Below are 20,718 nucleotides of genomic sequence, written 5' to 3'. Positions count from 1 at the left end.
ACGCGGGATACATATGGTATTCTTCGAATTCCAAGTTTTCATATTTCGAGAAGTCGTTATTAAATTTAAATTTAATTTTTTTTTTTAAATTACAGTTGTTAAATAATATATGGCATAAAAAAATTAACAACGTGCGTTTCGTAATATTCTAATTTAACAATTTTTATAAAAATTTCAACATTCAAAAATATTTTGTTTCATGAAAAAAAAGAAAGCTAACTTAAACAAAAATTTTTTATATAAACGATATATTGCACAGAAGAATCAATCATTTGCAACAATATGATATTGATCGATATTATCTTTTGTGGATTTTTGGAACACATTTGGTATGTAATTTATAAGTTGAATAAGAAATGTGTATGTGTATAAATGGCACATAATATGACGCAAAATTTCTTGTTTCTATATGCGCACTATATATACTCTTCATATTTTTCACAGCTTCTGAAATTCTGCCTACATATATATAAAATGGCTGTACTTCTTTTTCAATATAAGGGTACTTGTATTGAAAATTGTAGAAGCATATCTACCCGATATGATGATACATGGTATGACATCAAAACAGTATTTTTCCATTATTGGACGTTATCTAGCACACTAAATACTAATGATACTTTAACATTAATTGACAATTACGCTTGTTTTCAAAAGTCAAGAGTACATGCTCAAATTTTTGAAACCACAACAGAATTGCACTCTCGCAAAGATTCTGGTAATAAGTTTCTTTAGGGAAATATGTGCAGTTTTTCGAGATGATTGAGATTGTACGCAGAGTTGTCTTGAAATTTATCTGATTTTTTTACGTTTTTTATTTATCTGACTCCCATACTTCTCTTATTCCAAGAGAGCAACATAGTTATCACAATGCCCGGACATAGACGCAACAAACAAAAAGAATATATTTATCTTTATTTATTAATTATAAAATTATAAAACGTTATATCTATGATATTGATAAAAATATAAATTTTTTTATTGTCCAATATAACTGCAAAATAAGAATGTGTATCATTCTTTTATACATTAATGTCAGGAATATCACATCACTATGCATCAATATACAAAGTCTTGTTAGAAAGATAAAAACTTTCAAAGTATATATTAATATAATGGAAATCAAAAGAAGAATCAAAGTTCAGATATTAGCCTATATCAATATCTAAGACAAATAAAATCAACAGTAGCAAGAAAAAAACATCATCCATAGAATATTATTTAGTATTATGAAAAATTATCTCATTTAGTAAAGTAAATATATATCGCTATGAGAGTTATAAATTATATAACAAAAACGTTTTATATACTTAAAGTTTAAGTAAAATAGAGTTTTATACATATATATGTAACTATCATCATATTACGTTTATACTCTATACATATCACAAAATAAAATAGATTAAAAACCGAACAGTGACTTAAGATCATTGAGAGTGAGTTTCATGGAAACATTATTTTTATCGCCACTGAGAACATTTCTCGCAATTTCGAGCTTTCGCTCCTGCAAAGCTTTTACGCGTTCCTCTATTGTATCAACACAAATAAATCTGGAAGAAAAAATATCCAATATTAAAACGAAAGAGATACGTGAATGTAGAAAGTAAACGTGATATACTCACTTATAGATGTAGACGTTTTTTGTCTGACCAAAGCGATAAATCCTATCTTGCGCCTGTGTCTCCAGTTGTGGGTTCCAATGATTGTCAAACAATAATAAATGATTGCCACCTACCAAGTTTAATCCTACTCCACCAGCAGTAAGAGAGAGCAGCAAGATTCTCGGACCAGAATTTCGACTGTTAAAGGAATCCACTACATTCTGAAACAAAAAAGATGCGCATAAACATATCTATTTTTTAAAATAAAATATAATAAAAAATACATGCTTAAATGACAATCTATCATCTATAGCATACTTGGCGATCCTTGATAGCAACATTCCCAGTAAATTTGCTAAATGTAGCGTCTTTTATTGAAGGTAGGTGGGATGCTATAACATCTAGCAGAGTGGTCCATTGAGAAACAATAATGAGTTTATCCTCACCTTTTTGTAAAATTTCTTTGATCATTTTAAGCAACATCCTCATCTGAATTATATGTCACGTTAATTACATGTAAGTAAAATCATGAGACTTCTTCTAGCTTAGACTATTGTTACTCACTTTAGAACTAATGCGATCATCATCAAATACCAGATTCTCAATAGTAAGTAAATTTCCTACTACTCTTTCATTAATATTAACATCTTCCTCTTCCTGATCAATTCCATTAAGCGAGATACTATTTACTTGTGACAATAACTCAGGATCTACATTATCCGCATCCATTATCCCACTTTGCTTCACGTCATCCTGATCTAACATCGCGTGAATCAATGCCGGATGGCAACATAACTGACGTAATCGTAGTAAAAGCACTAATATTTCATGCGTTTTTACATCGGCATGCATCGCTAATAATTTATTTTGAGCTTTTGTAAACTGCGTTTCTTTATCTTGCAATGAAAAAACAGATGTTGTAATGATTGTATGCATAAAATGTCTTGACACATTTTTAAAGATTATATAAGTATAGTGGCAATTTAAGATTCAATATTTAGCTTACTTGGATTTGAAAGATAGACATGCACATCATAATTTCCACTATACAAGTCAAACATATGTTCCTTTTCTGCTTTTTGAGCTAAAAATTGTGCAAACAGAGTACGCGAGTAAATTAAAATTTTCTCATACACCAATTGTTCTTGTGGATCGAGTTTCACTATCACTTCCTCAATAGATTTGTCGGGTAAAGTTTCCAAATCACCCTTTTCCATTAATTCTTGCTTAGTTCTTCTCAGCATCAAAGTCTTCATAACTGTTGCCAATCTTTGATAGCCTGCAGCATTCTTATTATCTACCCATCGCTTCCAAACGCGTAAATCATCAAACGGCGAACACTTCAGAAACTTTAGGATAGAGTATAAATCTAATGCTTTATTTTGTATAGGTGTGCCAGTGAGGGCCCACCGTTTATCTGCCTTGAGTCCACAGACAGCTAAGGATGCTTGACTCTTATGATTTCTCACTATATGAGCTTCATCGAGTATCACTCTTTCCCAGTTTATCTGCAAAAAAATTTTAAATTATGATTAAAAACTCAGAAAATATCTCTATTATTCGTATTGATAAAATTTAAATTTTTTTAATTTTTGCCCTTTAATTAAATGATACTTCCAAAGTTCAATGTACCTTATATAATGTAGATCTCATTTTATGTTCTCGACTTAATATGTTGTATGTCGTTATAACTATATCATTTTTTGACAAGCGTTTAGGAATACTCTTTCGATTGCTGCCATGATATATCTCGACGGATAGTAGATCGCGTCTGCATCTGTTGCGCACTTCATTATCCCATTGACATAATAAAGATGCAGGACATACTACTAGAGTACCACCTTTATAATCTGTAGCTAATAATCAGACACAATTATCTCAATACATTAATTATGTTAAATATATTTATCATCAATTTAAATAATTCAAAATTTCACGAATAGAAAATATATATATATATATATATATATATATATATATATATTTATAGATTTTTTTTTTATAAATTTAAAATAAATTTTTACATACATGAAGGTTTACGATCGTTGCTCAATCCGCAATCAGTGTCATCGCTTTCATCGATTGAATTTTTTTGAGCAAGAGTGGTTACAATCAAAGATATTATAGTCAGTGTTTTACCTAAACCCATATCATCAGCTGCAAAAAAAAAATTAAAGAAAAATTTATCTTTTATAATAAAATATAAAATCAAGATTAAAATCGCTCTGTTTTAGATATTTACCTAAAACGCCACCCGCCGGTCTTTGCTGTTCCCTCCATAGAAGCCATGCAAGAGCATGCTTTTGGTGTGGCATTAATTGTACTTTTAATCCCCTTGGATCTTCCGCTTTTTTGTTCTCTGATGGACGAGCGATGAGTGATCCATGCAAATCTTTTAATCGTTCCACTGTTAGAGCAAGTTCTCTATCTCTTGTCGCTTGTGCCTTTTTGCCTAATTTTTTTCCAGGAAATGTAGTTGGATACAATGGTATATCACTAAAATCAAAATATGAATAATCTGAATCATCTGAATCATCCGAGTCATCCGAGTCATCCCAGGCACCCCAGCCATTCGACGAGTCATCCAAATCATCCGAGTCATCCGAATCAGAGTATTCATTTTCGATGGGCAATGACTTTTTTTCTGCTGAATGTGGTTTTTTTGATATATTTTCTTGGCTAATTAAGCTTTGTGTCAAAGGTATTTTCTCTAGATCAAATGTCAATTTTTCAATTTCTATTTCTTGTTCGCGTATACTTTCATGCAATCTCTGTCCTTTATCAGATAATTCAATATTCCTTTCAGTGAGCAATAACTAAAAAAAGTTTTTTATATACTATTTTTTATATGCAATTTTTATGTTTTTCTATACTCAAATTATTTATATTAATATTTTATTAATTTAAATGCACAATTATTATGTATAAAAGTAGATCTTTCTTTTTGTTTCTACAATATTACATTAACTATAAATAAAGTTAAATATATCTTATATTTACTTTTGTTTTTGTTAATTGATCTTTAAGCTGTTCCAATTTGCGAAACATAATTGCTCTTTTTTGCACTAATGGATCCATATTTCCAATACCAATTTTTTGTTTTGCAAAAGATAATGCTACTTCAGAGTCACTATTTCTTCCAGTACTGGAATCTATAAATTTTACAGGTAGTTATATTACATGTGGAATAATGTACTCATTCGTAAAAGATCAATCTTCAAACACATGTTTTATATTATAAATAAGATTACCTGTATCAAGTACAATAGTCACAGCTATATCGCGAGAGGTTTCAGTTTCGTGCATTTTATTATCTGATATTTTATGACTTGATATTTCATGATCAATATAATCTTGTTTATGTAAATTAATATTCTCAACAAAAGATTCATTAGAAGAATCGAGTTTTAATCCTTTTATGTCTTCTCTACTGTTATCGTGACTAATGTCCTTCCTTTTTTTGTTATTATTTGTAATCGGTAAATATGAAATAAGAAAATCTATAAAACAGCATAATTGAATAAAAATACATAATTCTATCATTTTAACAAATATCTTTAAAATATATAAAGTTGTATATATTATTGCACAAAATACCATTAATTTTTACCAGTAAGATTTTCTCTATTAGAATCTATTTGTATTCTTCTTTGAGATATGCGTTTGGTCAGGCCAGCAACTGGTGTATCATCAATGGATTTATTTCTGTAAATAAATATTTATATAAAAATGTTCATCTTTATTAATATTTTTTAATAATACACATTCAACATATTAATTATATTTATTACATATAATTCAACATATATTACTAGTAATAAATTACATATTATTAATGATAAATTACATAATAATATTTATAAATTACATAAAAACAGTATAATAAAATTGTTTAAAAAATACAAAAAGAAAAGACAAGAAGCTTTTTTAATAGAAACAAAGTGGTATTAAAATAAGAAAGATAGATATAAAAATATAAATATATATGGAATAAGATATATGGAATAAGAGAGAAATAAAAATAAAAAAAATATATAAAAATAGTAAACAAATATATGTATGTTATTTAAAAATTCAAGCATCATGAAAAATTAAAAATTCTAAATGTGCCACAAAGAATATCAAATAATTTATGTATTATATCAAGAGAGATAAAGTATAAAGACTTGCAAAAATCATTTTAAAAATAATAATTTTAGCAAAAATAATTCTAAGGATAATAATTTTATACGTGTATATATATATATATACATATATATATAAAGATTATAAATATATTTTTATACCGATATTATCGGCGATTCCTTTGTCATAAATGCAAATAAAGATCATTCTCGCGTTACAATGTCATTGTGATTTTATCTCGATGAAACAATAACCATTGGTGAAATACTCACCTTTTTGTTGTCGAGTTTGCGAAAACACAAGCATCCTCGTAACTCTTGTCGATGACGAATGCACGTCTGTCAAACGACGCAGTAGCAAAATTCTCAACATCATTTTCATCGCTGTCGGAAATGATGATGGAATCGCCATCTAATCGATATCTTTCGCATGCAAAACTTTGTTCCATTGTTCACGATTTAAGACTGCACTGTACACGGTTCGAATACCTTGGCTTATAATCGTCTCGTGATCTTGTCGACTGTTGTCGACTTCTACGCTGTCAGCTGTCAATTCTGTTCGTTTCTTGTTTCGTCGTCAACTTGTACAAACTCGCTCGCACTCGCATCGTCTTGTACGCGGGACTCAACTGAATTTTGAATCTACTGCCAACTTATGATCCCGAACTTTTACGTTCCGATTATAAACCATGGTTGACACGATCGCTTTATTGGACACTATGAAAATTTCGAACCGCTTAATTGACCAATCAGAGAAAATAGGTTTTTGTCCTCTTTATCCTGATTAGTGTCAATCGAGAAATCTATGGAAGTTTTCATCTATGTTTCACATGTTTTCAGTTTGCAATGATTTAGTTCAAGTCGACGGCCGGTAAAGAGAGTGTCGCGTGGATAGCACCTTTTCTCTTCATCATGGCGGTGAGTGCGTGTTCTTTGCCTCGAAAATGCTTCTTTTCATCCGATTGTATTTCTCACATCATTCAATTTTACTTAATATCATCTTGACACAGAAATAGTTCATGTTATTAATGAATTATAGATAATGTTCGTTTTTTGCAAAGGCGACGATATTAGAAGTTGTCGCTGTGACAGGTGGATGAGATTGCACGCTTGTTTTTGATCGGGGGCTCGTATATAACCTATTGTTATTGCTGTTATTAAGCTTGCTCAAAAATAAAGTTTTTGGCTTCACCTATTCTCAACAAACTTCTCATTTAATTAATATTATTAATATAATCATTAATATTGATTTTATTTGATTCTTACATACATACTAAGAATTTATTGAAAATACGTTTTATCGGTATCAGTAGGAAGATTAGAAGAGTATTAATTTACCACCAGTATGATAAATTTTATATAAAAAATTATATTTTTCCTTGTAGGATGTTGTAAAGAAAGTGTCCGAAAAGAAGGTCGAAAAGAAGACCGACAAAAAAGCGAAGAGGGAACCGAAAGATGCGTCCAAGAATGTAATGCGCGAAGTACGGATCCGCAAGCTCTGCTTGAACATTTGTGTGGGAGAGTCTGGTGATAGACTGACACGCGCTGCCAAGGTGAGTTTTACAAGTGCATGTCGTTTCTTTTTTTTTAATTAAAATATCTTTGATATATTTAGTTATTAAAATTAATCTTTTATATTTACATAGGTCTTGGAGCAGTTGACTGGCCAGCAACCCGTGTTCTCTAAAGCAAGATACACAGTACGTTCCTTTGGTATACGTCGTAATGAAAAAATAGCTGTGCATTGTACTGTACGTGGTGCAAAAGCTGAAGAAATTCTCGAACGTGGTTTAAAGGTGAATTAAAAATTTATATATATATATATATATATATATATATATATTTTTGTTTATATTGTAATCCTAAAATATTATTTTATTTCAGGTACGTGAATATGAGTTGAAAAAAGAGAACTTCTCTGGCACTGGAAACTTTGGTTTTGGTATTCAAGAACATATTGATCTGGGAATCAAGTACGATCCCAGTATTGGTATCTATGGTTTAGACTTCTACGTTGTTCTTGGACGTCCAGGTTAGCAATTCTTTAAATACATATTGAACATTAGCACATTATCTGGTATCATAGATATCTCTGTTTTGTATGTGACGATGTCTATAATTATATAAAACATGTGCTAGAGAAAATGCTTCATATTTGCAACTCATACCCACTTCACTTTACTGGGTGTGTTACTTAATTGAGGCTACACTTAAACAATAAATATTTCCATAAAAGAGTAAATAAATTATAAAAGTTCCATATTCTTTATATATAAAAGCAAAATACAAGTTATTAAACTTATATTTAATTTGTAGGATTTAACGTAGCACACAGAAGAAGGAAAACTGGTAAAGTCGGTTTCCAACATAGGCTTACCAAAGAAGATGCAATGAAATGGTTCCAACAGAAATATGATGGCATCATTATAGCTGGAAAAAAATAAAATATACTTTGTATTTTGCAATTATATCATAAAAAATTTTAACAAAAATCGTTTACTGTGTAGTAATATATCTAAACATCTCATGTATCTTAATTATGCCATACTTTCTGTCCAAAATTCTAGATAATTATATAGTAAACTAGTGTAAAGTTTTAAAAAAATGATTATATTTTTTTTATATAGTAATATATTTAAATATTTATTTTATTTTTTCACATTTTGCTTACAATCAAAACAATGAATGTGAGGCTAAAAAAAAGGAGATATAATATTCCTCATTGCGATGTATAAAAATAAGGAACAAGAGTAAAAATATAGAGTTTATTGAATTGTAATTATTAAATTCACAAGAAAAATTGTATCGAAGTAAAATCACATTTTTTAAATTTTTATTTAAAAAATGTGGTGTTCTAACATTTCAAGACTTATCTCTTATTATTATCAGTTATATTTTCGATGGAATGAGATATTGAAGTTTTATGTAACCAAGCTTGCTTAGGCCTAACATAATAGTCATCAAAGGAACTTTATTACAAAATGAATATTCTCTATAACAGATATTTTTCAGAATCACAAATGATTTCTTACACTATATGAAATTTGATTTTTTTTTATCTTGGACGTTTTAATATAATATTATTAACTATATATTTTTTTTTTATTTATAAAACATTTAGTATGGGAAAATGTAACTTCAAGAAGCAATTTAAATGATATGAATATTCACACTTTTATTATTGGCACCTCAGATGTATGTTTTTTTTCAAGTTAATTATGTCAAATTATAAAAATTCTAACTTTGAAGAAATGTTTATTTTTATCCAGAGGCTCAATAATATCAAAAATTAAAAAGATAAAAATATAAAATGAAAATTATTTATATTTTATTTGACAATATTCTTATTGCTAAACATCCAGAGAGAATTTAAATTGTAAACTTTTATTAACTTTAAGCTAATAGTTTGTGCCACAAGTATAAATTATAATCATAATCAAATATTCATGCACAATAATTTACCAACTGTCAGACTTTTCTCTTTGGTTTTAATTAAACTACATGAAAGTATCTCAGAAATGAATAATTATAATTACAGTAATATAGGAGTTGTGTTTATTGAGACGTTTATTAATAGTTGCACTTGAATATTCTTTTATGATAATTATTTAACTTGAAGTTATAAGCAGATAAAAAGGCAAGATATATCCTTCAGTCTCTATATTGTTACCTTATCTGGACGTCATATCACCAGACTTTGATATAGATAAATATATACAGGATGGTTCAGAGTTACTACGCACATAAGACATACGCAATTAAATAATCTCTAATTATTCAAAATCAAGTCCTACATATTTGAAGATTGGAAAAATGGGCAGAAACTCCGATTCATCTTGAATATATATGTGTATTTGTATAAGATATATATATATATATATATATATATATATATATATATATATATTCATTTTATTTATAACAAGTAAATATATAAATAAATTTATTTATCTATGTTCTTGGGGATCACGACGTAATAACGGGAAAGATATTCAACTTTCGTACTCATATATGGGCACATGCATTTCAAATAATTATATAAATCCTTGAAATCCAACTTCAAACTCCTTCTTAATCACTTCTTTCATCAATATATCACATATTTCTTGCTCAATTTTGAAATACTAATTATAATATACACAATGCATGTGTTAATTATATCATTGAAAGAGTAAAACGTGATTTGCAATAACTAGACAATATATTTTCTTTCAAATGTAACTAGAATATACTTACATACTAGTTTAGAGCATGCAAGTTGCATCTGATACGCATAATATTAAATTTGTAATACATGGCCTTTGCAGAGCGTCAATGTTACAACAGCCGTAAATAAATTCAGTCTCTATCCAAGCCGCGTATAATTTACGTTTTTAAGTCCCAGAACTTTATATATATATATATTAACTTATATATATATATATATATATATATATATATATATATATATACACACTACATATATATTAAATTTTAGATGTATATTAAAAAATAAAAGCAATTTGTCCGAAATCGTCACCCAGCGCGTATTAAAAATATGATATATATGTGTGTGTGCGAGAAAGAGTTGTAAAATATTGTAACAAAATTATTATAATTAGATCTCTCGAATATGTTTGGTTTATATTTGTTTTATACTATCAAAATGTACTGTTTTTCTTTATCTCTTTTGTATTGTACATAAATAATAATTAATGAAAAAATATAAGGTGTGATCATGAAAGATCCGTACAAACTTCATTGTTGAGTTCTGGAAAAATAGGAGAGAGCAAAAATTGTCATCATAAAAACATAATTTGTTTTCTTGCTATAAAAAAATATACTAATTAATTTTCACGATAAATTTTTCACTTTACTAATTAAAAAATATCCATGAAGTTGATACAAATCTGTCGGACACACAAATCAAAATGTTTATTTTAAAAAATTTGATTTACCAACAAGAAAAATAAAAATGTTAACATTAAATCTGATAGCATAATATCACTCATCAATAGCGATATTATTTCTTAATAATGAAGAATTTCTAAAAAGTGTTACTTCCTCGCCGATCGATAGAGCCTGTCGATATTATGCTTTTCCGTGTCTGTGAAGCCCAAGATACTTTCAATAGCATTTAAGTGACCATGATGATTCTCCTTATCAGTTAGAAAATAATAGATTGCCGACTTTAGGAACTGCAGGGTAATTTCTGGATCGAGCGTACCCTGACTGCTTCTCGCCTCTACAATACGTCGATACATTGCCTAACCGAAACAGAATGACATACTTGTTAAATAATGAAACTAGAATATCGTGATATATAAAGAAACACATTGAAAATATATAATTATTTATGCGTATAATTGTGTTTTGAATCAATTTTGAATCCAGACACACATTCGTATTTATAATTTTCAATGTTCGCGTAATAATATATATACATTAATAATACATGTATATTAATGCACGTATATAAAAATTGAAAATGTGTGTAATTTTACATTAATTCATAATAACACCACCGACTTTAAAATGTTAACTGGAATCAAAATGATTCATCTTAACTCAATGATACACATATGGTACACATATCTTATATGCAATAGTGGAAGCGTGCATTGGCCGTAAGCACGTGCAAACTTACACTGGCCGAAGATATAAGAGGCTGTTTCTTCCAGGTGCATTGGATAATATCGCCCGATCTAAGAGCAGTATGAGAGTATCAACCATCTACATTTGTGCCTCATAACATGCAATTGTTGCAGCAAAGCATTCGCTAACGCGGATGTAAAAGAAAGAAAGATACGAGCGCAATTGTGCTTTTCCACACGCCCATATCAAGAACTGACTCGCCAACTCATGTGTAAAATGAATTCCTGAGATTAATATCACTACTGTCACTTATGAATGAGTGACGATAAGTTGAGGTAATATTTGTATTTCTTAACAAATTACAAAATAACTCAAGCTGTTGAAAACAAGTTATAAACAATGAATTTGTACAAGAAGTTTATACAAGAGGAAAGATTATATTGAGTATTATGTTTGTGTCAACATCAGTTCTTGATATAATACAACACTGATAAAAAATCGGTGCATATTATATGAAGAAACGCTACATTTACGGGCGTTAAAAAAGTGGATGAGAATTGCGTCACGTGGCAATCGAATTAAGATACAGACCTTACGTGTGCCAAGGACCCAGAGAGAAACAGCCTCCTGAGCGCTTAATAAACTTTGGCTATGTTCGGCTGAAATGTGAGGTTCAGGCGAGTAGCTTGTGTCCTGGAGTGTGAGCAGCGACCAAAAAAAGTGGCATATCGTTAGTACAAGAATATCGTGAACTACGAGAATGCTTGAGATGTGATGTACACACCTTATAAGGTATGATAATGTGAAAAAAAATGAATAAACGATGCGTCTCTGAGAAACGAATGTAAAAGCTGATTAGATGGCGTAAAAAAATTCGTTCGAGATCCATCAGGCGTGTTATTGTGTTAGCATGATTAAAATCGTGAGAAAATCTCACTCTTTCGCAAGTGTGAGAAAATCGATAAGATCATTACGCAAATTTCAGTCGTTCTGCTTTAAATAAAAAACGCACATCTACTAGAAAAAAATACTAACAAGCAAGAAAGAATGCAAATGTCAAACTAATAAGACTACTACATAATATACTCTCATATTATATGCAAATGTTGTGATGCATTATGAAAGCTTGTTAATGACAATAAAAATAAAACTTTCACTGAAAAAAACTATATTAATAATTATAATAATTAATGTCTTTGAAACATTTAATTCTGTATATTTCAAATTAATCCCAATTTAAAATAATCTTGCATAAAATATACTAAATAAAATTTTAAAATCAAACTGCAATCTGATGTGGTTTACTGCTATATTTGTCAAGTTTTAAGAATGGTAAAGTGCAAATAAACAGTCTCACCTTAATATTTTCTAATTCAGCTTGTGTGACGGTTAGCTGTTGAAGAAGTTCCGCAACGGTGACTTTAGGCGGTGATTGATGCGCTTGCACAAGAATCTATAATTTTGCAAAAAGTATTTAAATATAGTATCAAATTTAAGTTTTTCACATTCAATACTTTATATCATACTTGATCAGCTTGTTCAATGCGCGCGGCTTCTTGACCTTTGGCATACATTTTCAGGTACATTTGCTTATTTCTTTCCTCCTGCTCGCTTAAGATCGCTTTCTGTTCATTAAGCTCAGTCTTCACAGCCTCTAACTCCGCTTCTAATTCACGTACACGAGCTTCCGCGATGTCTAAGGCTGGCCGCACTTCACAGTAACGTGTGTTGACCTCAGACAATTGATTGAGCAAACTTTCCACCTAAATAATAAATTTCTTATCAATAAGTAAGAAATCGTACATTTTTTTTAATCGTGTGAAAGAAAAAAAAAGAAAAAATTGTACACAATGTGTCTACAAAATGTAAGATCTTTACCTTGTCATTGTGCTTCTGCTTGAGATCCTGCAACTCGTCAATGTGCCGTCTGTGCATATCTTCGATTCTATTCTCATAATGACTAACCAATCGACGTCTCTCCTCGTCTCGCTCGATGCTCGTCGGCGTTCTAGAAATCGTATCGGGGATATCGCTGGATTGTACTTCAGTAATCGTGCTGATAACAATCTCTGGTTGTGGCTCAGGCAGGCATACAGAGTCTTTTGAATGGATGGAACCATCTTCAAAGTGTCCGGAATCAGCCAACGATGGTGGAACATCTGTGTTTAAACGCTTCTCCGGCGTTTCCGGACTGGTAACAGATTTCTCCGCGATGTTCTCATCCGGAAGATCCTTGCTCGGCGATTCTGGCGAGAAGGGATTGTTTTCGCGCACAGTGAGAGCGTCGCTGCTATCCGTTCGCTCATCCGGACTGTTCAGAGAAGCCTTGTACAATCTCAATTCCACAACCTCCTTCGTCAAACGCAAGAGTTCCCGATCTTTCTCCTCGATCTCTTTACGCGCCTCTTTCAACAGAGCCTATAGAGACATATCGAACAAGATAGAGATGCAGATAGCCATATAATTTCAATGCATGAGAAGAGAAATAACATGATAATTATTAAATATAGTGTCTTAAAAAAAGTACCGATTAGCCTTTTACATAAATTTTCGCTTTATATATATATATATATATATATATATATATATATATATATATATGCGTGCGTGTGTGTGTGACTTAAAAATTAAATGAGAATTAAATGAGATAGTATTAATCTTATTATTATTAAGAGATAAGAATACATCTCGTATATTATGCGAAACGTATAACATCAGCGAAATAAAAAAAATATAACTGCAAATGTATTTTATTGTTAGCCTAATTACCTGAAATTTCCTGACTTGTCTAGCCGCTCTTTGGGTAGGCGTGAGATACTGTTCATTGTCGCCGACGTGATTAGAACAATGCACGACATATTTTCGCGATCGACCGGACCAAGTGGTACCGTTCAACGCGAAGGAGGCGTGCTCACAAGCGCTCGCCGTGCTGCAAGCGCTACTATAACTCTTCACGCTCTCGACATCGCTGTCATCATTGGCAATCCCCGTCGTCGTTCCTCCAGAGGCCGCGTGACCTGGCCGCGGCCTCACCGGTGTCAGTGAGAGACTCTGAACGGTACATTATTCAGTTAATTAAGTCCGTTAGCGCGATTCATTTAAAAGCAGAGCAGACTACTGTACATTACTGTTAAATGAATTTTGACAGAATTCAATTGAGTGAGAAAAAATTAATGACTTCTTCAAGAAATATGTACTCACAAGAAATATGTATTCATAAAAAATATAAAAATTTAAAGATATCATCACTGATATACAAATAGTATGTTAAAAAAAAAGAAAATAATCTTTTAAGGAAGGAATTGTATGTACATAAATTATTTATAAGCTTGTGTCAAGTCAAATATAATTCAAAATTTAAGAAATTAATTAAATATAAAAAAACTCTAAAAACATTAAAAAATTAATGCTAACTTTCGTTGGTGCTCTTCAGTTATCTCCTGTCTAGATCCTTAAATGAAAAGGATGAAAAAAGAGGTAAGGTAATGATTTGTATATACGATAATTCACAGAAGTCGATACGCGGATTTATAACGAGGTGCCTACCTGTTGGATTATTTCTCATATTTATACTGCGCGCTTAGGATAATGACTCGTCCGGGATATATCTAGTCACGCGAGGGGAACAGATCCGACTACCGTGACCTACCGTGTAAATTAGCATGAGTCAACGGAACCTCTAAGTTACGTCTAGCGAATAAAGGTAAAGATTTCCATACGGATTCCGACGTATAACCGCATGCAAGTCAGAGATCAATTCCTTCGCACTATGAACTTGTGAAATATCTTGGCAAATCTTGGAAAAACGAGAGCGCGGCGATATTCTTCACTCTAATAATTCTTAACAATAAGTACGCTTTCTATTATATCGTGTAAACGGACAAGACGGAAATATCGAATGTTCAGAATAAAATATTCAGTGCACATTTACTTATGCGTCAAGCAAAGTGCGCAAATCGGTCTCGGGGACGTTGTTCAATTTTGAACGCGAATTGTAGGATCATCATCATTCGTGCCTCTTTTGCTCTCATCTTTTTCCTAAGAATGGTCCCTATAGTCATATAATTGTCAAACTTATAGTGAAAGAAAACCATCTATAGTACGACCAAGAGCGACCGATCTATGTCTATATGCAATGATATTGACAGCGTTTCGAGATAAACAGTCGGATGGTACTCACGAGGGATCGTTGTCGCGGCGAGTCGGTTCCATTCTCCGTGATGACTGGAAAGATACAATGATCCGGATGCTGATGCTGCTGCGACGATTGCAGGAGGTGGTTGTGACGACGGTGATGCTGTTGGTGGCCGATCAGGGCCGCGGCGGTGGTGGCTCGCGGATGATGTGGTGGTAGTATCCGTTCGCCGCGCACGCGCAAACTGGCAGCGCGACGCAGAGCCGACGGCGATGGCCTCGGTATACGGGAGTCCGGCGGAGACGTCGGCGAGGTGGCAGCTATTCGACATGCGTGTTCATTAAAAATTAACCATTAGTAATTAATTAAATTCATTTTCGCGGAAAATGAATTTGTGATGTCGCGCGTAGGATATCGCGGAGGAAGGTCACTGTTTCAAGATTGAATATATTATATGTTTTGGAAAAAAAAGAAAAGAAAATTAAATTATTTTTCAACAGACTCGTTTCAAAAACTTAAAAAATTAAACAATCTGATAATGAGCTAAATTTCTTAATTATATTATTAAAGTGGATTCTTTTTTTAAAGAATGTAGGTCAGAATAAAATTAGATTGCAATGAATGCGTTAATTATATTGTCATTGAAATTCTCATATCTATTCTCTGTGCATTTGTCAAGGTACAAGAAGCTTTCAATTAGTATGTCCAAAGCCATATTCCGAACTTAATTATAAAAAATGAAATTTTCTATGGAGAGATTTTATTCATTATCATATCTTAACATATATTAATGATAAATTAATGATAATAGTAAAAGATTAATTATTTTCAAAACAATAGAGAAAATCACTTCTTTAAGATAATTCCATAAATCAAATAAAATGATTTAAAATATTCAAAATATCTACTAAATGTAAAATGGGGAGAAAGACATTTGAAGAAATTATCTCCTTAATTATTTCAAGAAAGCATACTTTAATAATCGTTGATTAATTAAAATTCCTCAGAGTTTTTCATCGACTTACTAGGGCTTTCAGATGATCCGACACTTGGCACGTGGATAGAGCTGACGGTGGCAACCTTGGTCAGATTGATATAGCACGTTGTCGTCGGCGTCGTGGGAGACGTCGAGACGGCAGCGTGAGTTGAGTGACCCGGGTGCATCGGCTGCAGGGAATGTAGGGATCTCTCGCTGCCGTAACGAGCCATTCTGTCCATTCAATTTATCTCCAGCGCATCACACGACGACTGTCACCTGGATACGACACGTGTGCCAAATGCTTGACGATTACAAAGAAATATTTTTTTCGCAAATGTCTGATAAAAATGATCATTATTGGTCTTATCGGAGATAATATTGCATTCAACTATGATATATACAATAAAGTATCGCTTATTTTCAAAAACTTAAAAATTGAATAAAAAAAAGAGCACAAATAAAATTTATAAACCGAGATTTAAAAAAATATACAAAATAGTTAAAAAGTTTATCATATATATTTTATATAAATGATTCAATTTTTATAAATCATTGCATTTGTATAATCGAGTATCGCGTTGCAAAATCAACATTTATATTATGTTTATTCTCACATAACAAATATAAATGAAATATTTCTACGACTATAAATTTCTTATTATCTATCTCTTATTTTATCAAATAAATTGCATGATGTTATCGCGTCATTAAAATTTTTTGACTTTAATCTCGCCAAACAATTTATTTAGAAAACAACATCAGAGAGTTTTATTTGTCGCTAAGTAACTTATCTTCCTAGAGATGCTCGTAACAAAATTATTCTTCAGCAAGCAAGAAAAAAAGATATTAGCCGGTGTCAAGGATGTATCGATTGGACGAGGCGCTGTCGTTCGCTGAACCTAGGTCAGTTTTCTGTCGAAATCATCGTACCTTACTTTCAGTAGGATATTTTCTTCGCGGACTTGGACGAATTTCAAAATTTATTTCTTCTCGCAATGCACGATTTCACCCAGATTTCCGACCGCGAAATACAATGTATTAGGATATGTTGAGCAATAAATGATTTCGGAATGGATAAGAAAATTTTTTCAATTATAAGAATGCGTGTTATATAAGTATCGCGCGCGCGCGATGGGTATAAAAAAATTTTAGAAAAAAGTTGATTGTATTTCTTTGTGTCACAGAAGCATTAAATTCTATTTATATAATGCTATACAACTGATACGTGGACTATAAAGCGTTTTTTTTTTTTAACTCTCAGTTTATATTTCAATTTTGAATGTATCATATGATTTATATAATTATTTTTTACTTTAAAACTAATTAATACATTGTCTCGCAAATAAATGATCAAACGGGAATCTGAATTGTTTTGAGGAATCGCGGACATGCACAGAATTAGTAAGACCTCGACATTATTCGCACAATTATCAAGTGCTTTAAAGCGTGTTGTACGCGGTAGTTAACTTCGCGTGTATTTCAATCCTTGTACGCGGAAACCGGATACGAACCGTAATTTTGCGGCGCACCTTGGAACAAATACGTAAAATTGCGTAAAATAATTTCAAAGTGCAATTGTATGTCTCAATACATACACCTCGTATGCGACCATGTCGCATACACCTCGATACTTGACACTCTTTCAAACAATGCAAAAAGGTCATACAAAAAGTAAGCAAAAAAGCAAAATTACGATATACGATATGCAATTTTCATGAATGTATACAAATAAGAAATATAAATTATAAAATAAGTGTGTGATGATGATTACTTTAAATTACTCTCAATTGTTGTAAATTACACATTTTAACAAAAAAGAGAGACATACAAGGTTCAAAAAATTCGTTCCTTTTGATTTATTTGTAAAATTTGCATAATTGTAGAAAAACATCTAATAAAAACAAGCAGCTTAGAAATTTTGTAGACTGAAATTCAACTTTCAAATAAGTATGGTCAATTAAAAATCACGCAGAGTAACGTAATCCATACATTAGAACAAGAAAAATTTAGCGATTTCTACGAATAAATATAATTTTTAAATTATATACATACATTTATTTTTAAATAAATGAAAATTTTTTAAATAAATATACGTAGAACAAATATAATACACAAAGAATGAATTCATTTATTCTAGAAACTTTCTAAATTCTTCGAAGTATCTTTCGAAAAAAATCTTTACGAGCTTCTCTTTTTTTAAGTGCAAAATTTTAATCCATAAGATTTGAGTTCACAATTATATGATATATAACATAATTAAACATTAAAAAAACTTATTATGTAAATACTCGATAATTTCAACAGCGCCCAGCCTTACGAAATCGCCGAGAATGACTACGAATGACCGTAAAAACGTCACCGTGATTGTAACAAGCGATAGCGAGAAACAAGTCGAAATAAAGTGAATGGCGCGAGGAGGAAACTCTGCGGCCTTTATCGAAATAAAATAATCGATCATGTTCTATTTCAAGGATACGCTGCGGCTTTAATGCAGCGTTTACATGCCGACGAATCACGGCGGTATGTAAATTTTACGTCAATAAAAGAGAAATTAATTGATATTACACTCGTAAACGTTTTCACGTAAATGATATTTGTAATTGTACGAAAAATTATTTCTTTCTTTTATACCGATTTCTTCTACAAAAACTTTAAACAACATGAGGCGACATACACATAGATACCTTTTTATGTATACATTCTCTAAATATATATATATATATATATATATATATATATATATATATATATTAATGTAAATAGTTAATAATTAATAACTAATATATTAATAATAATTAATAATTAATATAATAATAAACTCTTGGAATAAATTTCATCGATCAAAAGAAATAAACAGTAAAAAAATAAAAGAAATAAATTCTTCAATAAAAATAGATTCATATACTTTCCGTATATTGAGTTTAACCGGTCGACTATTACGGAAACAGAGAACAACACGTTACATAACACAAATAGATTAATTATACGAAAACTGGAATGCTAACGATAAATTGATAGATATACATTAATATTTTATTTATTAAGATATGCGAAGAGTTAATATTTACGCAGCGAAAAATCAATTATAATTTTCGATACTTTGATATTTATTATATTTGAATCCTTTTTGTGAAAAGTATTGATACTATAGACGACAATTTTCTGTGTGCTGATTGTTATTTTTAATGTAATCCGCGATATCTCGCGATAAGACGTTAGAGACATTGCAAGTTTATTTTTACACAAGTTTAATTTACGTTACACTTTCGAAATAGAAATCAAGTATTAGAAAGAAAAAGGGAAAAGATCGAGGCTGAAAGTAGCATATGCAAGAAATGTGTAGTGGAAAAAAGCAGATCTATTGTCAATTTGCCGCCAACGATTTGCATTTCTTTTCACAGTATGACATTCGAAAACATTTTCGCGCTTTCATCTCTTTCTACTTTTCTCTTGAGCGAACATTCGGCAACATATGCACTTGATCACAGATCTAAAGACTTGAAAGAGGATCGAGAAAATCGCGCACTCACCTCGATGAAAAATCATCGGTAGCGCAGGCACCACACTATCGTTCGTTTATTCGTCCAAAGCTCGATATCCCAAAAAGCTACTCGACGCCTGCTACGATCTGCTCGCCGACAATATCGTCCACTGTGCGAAGCGGAATGACTGGCGAGTGAGCGACGCCTGACAAACGTCGATCCTCGTACACTGTCAGACGGACAGCCACTGTCAGCAGATGTAGACGGGCCACGTGGGCTTTCAGTTCCTCCCGAGTTGGGGGATCCTCCGTCTCCCGCGTTTCGAACGACGTGAACGTTAGCGAAGGCAAATTCACGTGACGAATCGGCGACGAGAAACAGGGTCGCGCTAAAGGCCGTGACGCGAATCACCGCACGTTGACGTTAGCAACAAAAAATTGCGATGATGTATGCATGTATGTATATGTATGTGCCGCAGTCCCACACACCGAGAGCGATCTCTTGATCCAATTCGGACAACCCAATGGACAACACGCGGCATCTGACGATTACGAAACGAACGTTTGATGGCGTGATTTAATTTTTTTTTTTTTTACTTTGTCAACACGCGATATTTTTCGCAATAATATATCGAGAAGCTTTTTATCTTTCGTTACAAAGCACACATGTAATAGCTTTCCAGTTGAATGATAATACATTATCATGTGCGAATTAATTATAATTACCTATTGTAATCGACGTACAAATATTTTTTTATGCATTTTGTTTCACTCCGACAGTGTTTTAATTCGCGTATACGTATATTAATAATGGCGTTCAG

At 31.5% G+C, this 20,718-nt stretch overlaps 3 protein-coding genes across 7 annotated transcripts; 1 reads left to right on the top strand and 2 right to left on the bottom strand.

Moving 5' to 3' along the window:
* Positions 1-15: 15 nt before the first annotated feature.
* On the bottom strand, positions 16-6,334 carry LOC126858147 (transcription termination factor 2-like). 2 transcript variants are annotated; one of them, XM_050608228.1, is made up of 12 exons: positions 5,999-6,334; positions 5,212-5,306; positions 4,853-5,101; positions 4,602-4,753; positions 3,844-4,417; positions 3,630-3,758; positions 3,234-3,457; positions 2,608-3,109; positions 2,166-2,497; positions 1,920-2,090; positions 1,623-1,822; positions 16-1,550 (listed from the first exon to the last, which is right to left on the bottom strand). In XM_050608228.1, exons 1-12 carry the CDS (start codon positions 6,172-6,174, stop codon positions 1,403-1,405), a joined length of 2,952 nt encoding a protein of 983 aa, XP_050464185.1. In that variant the 5' UTR covers positions 6,175-6,334; the 3' UTR covers positions 16-1,402. The 2 variants fall into 2 exon arrangements, with proteins under 2 accessions (XP_050464185.1, XP_050464193.1); XM_050608236.1 differs by having other exon boundaries at positions 3,234-3,451.
* Positions 6,335-6,555: 221 nt separating this feature from the next.
* On the top strand, positions 6,556-8,220 carry LOC126858259 (60S ribosomal protein L11). Its single transcript, XM_050608454.1, has 5 exons — positions 6,556-6,643; positions 7,111-7,281; positions 7,375-7,524; positions 7,613-7,760; positions 8,045-8,220. Exons 1-5 carry the CDS (start codon positions 6,638-6,640, stop codon positions 8,170-8,172), a joined length of 603 nt encoding a protein of 200 aa, XP_050464411.1. The 5' UTR covers positions 6,556-6,637; the 3' UTR covers positions 8,173-8,220.
* Positions 8,221-10,129: 1,909 nt separating this feature from the next.
* On the bottom strand, positions 10,130-20,691 carry LOC126858181 (protein quick-to-court). 4 transcript variants are annotated; one of them, XM_050608309.1, is made up of 10 exons: positions 19,947-20,582; positions 16,463-16,692; positions 15,483-15,757; positions 14,072-14,353; positions 13,181-13,720; positions 12,829-13,065; positions 12,660-12,755; positions 11,894-11,995; positions 11,355-11,412; positions 10,130-10,974 (listed from the first exon to the last, which is right to left on the bottom strand). In XM_050608309.1, exons 2-10 carry the CDS (start codon positions 16,653-16,655, stop codon positions 10,871-10,873), a joined length of 1,887 nt encoding a protein of 628 aa, XP_050464266.1. In that variant the 5' UTR covers positions 16,656-16,692; positions 19,947-20,582; the 3' UTR covers positions 10,130-10,870. The 4 variants fall into 4 exon arrangements, with proteins under 4 accessions (XP_050464266.1, XP_050464258.1, XP_050464250.1 ...); XM_050608301.1 differs by lacking the exons at positions 11,355-11,412; positions 19,947-20,582 and adding an exon at positions 20,624-20,691; XM_050608293.1 differs by lacking the exon at positions 11,355-11,412 and having other exon boundaries at positions 10,131-10,974.
* Between the last annotated feature and the right edge of the window lie 27 nt (positions 20,692-20,718).

This window comes from Cataglyphis hispanica, chromosome 2 (assembly GCF_021464435.1).
Source record: "Cataglyphis hispanica isolate Lineage 1 chromosome 2, ULB_Chis1_1.0, whole genome shotgun sequence".
NCBI lineage: Eukaryota > Metazoa > Arthropoda > Insecta > Hymenoptera > Formicidae > Cataglyphis > Cataglyphis hispanica.
This window is presented reverse-complemented; position numbering and strand designations above follow the sequence as displayed.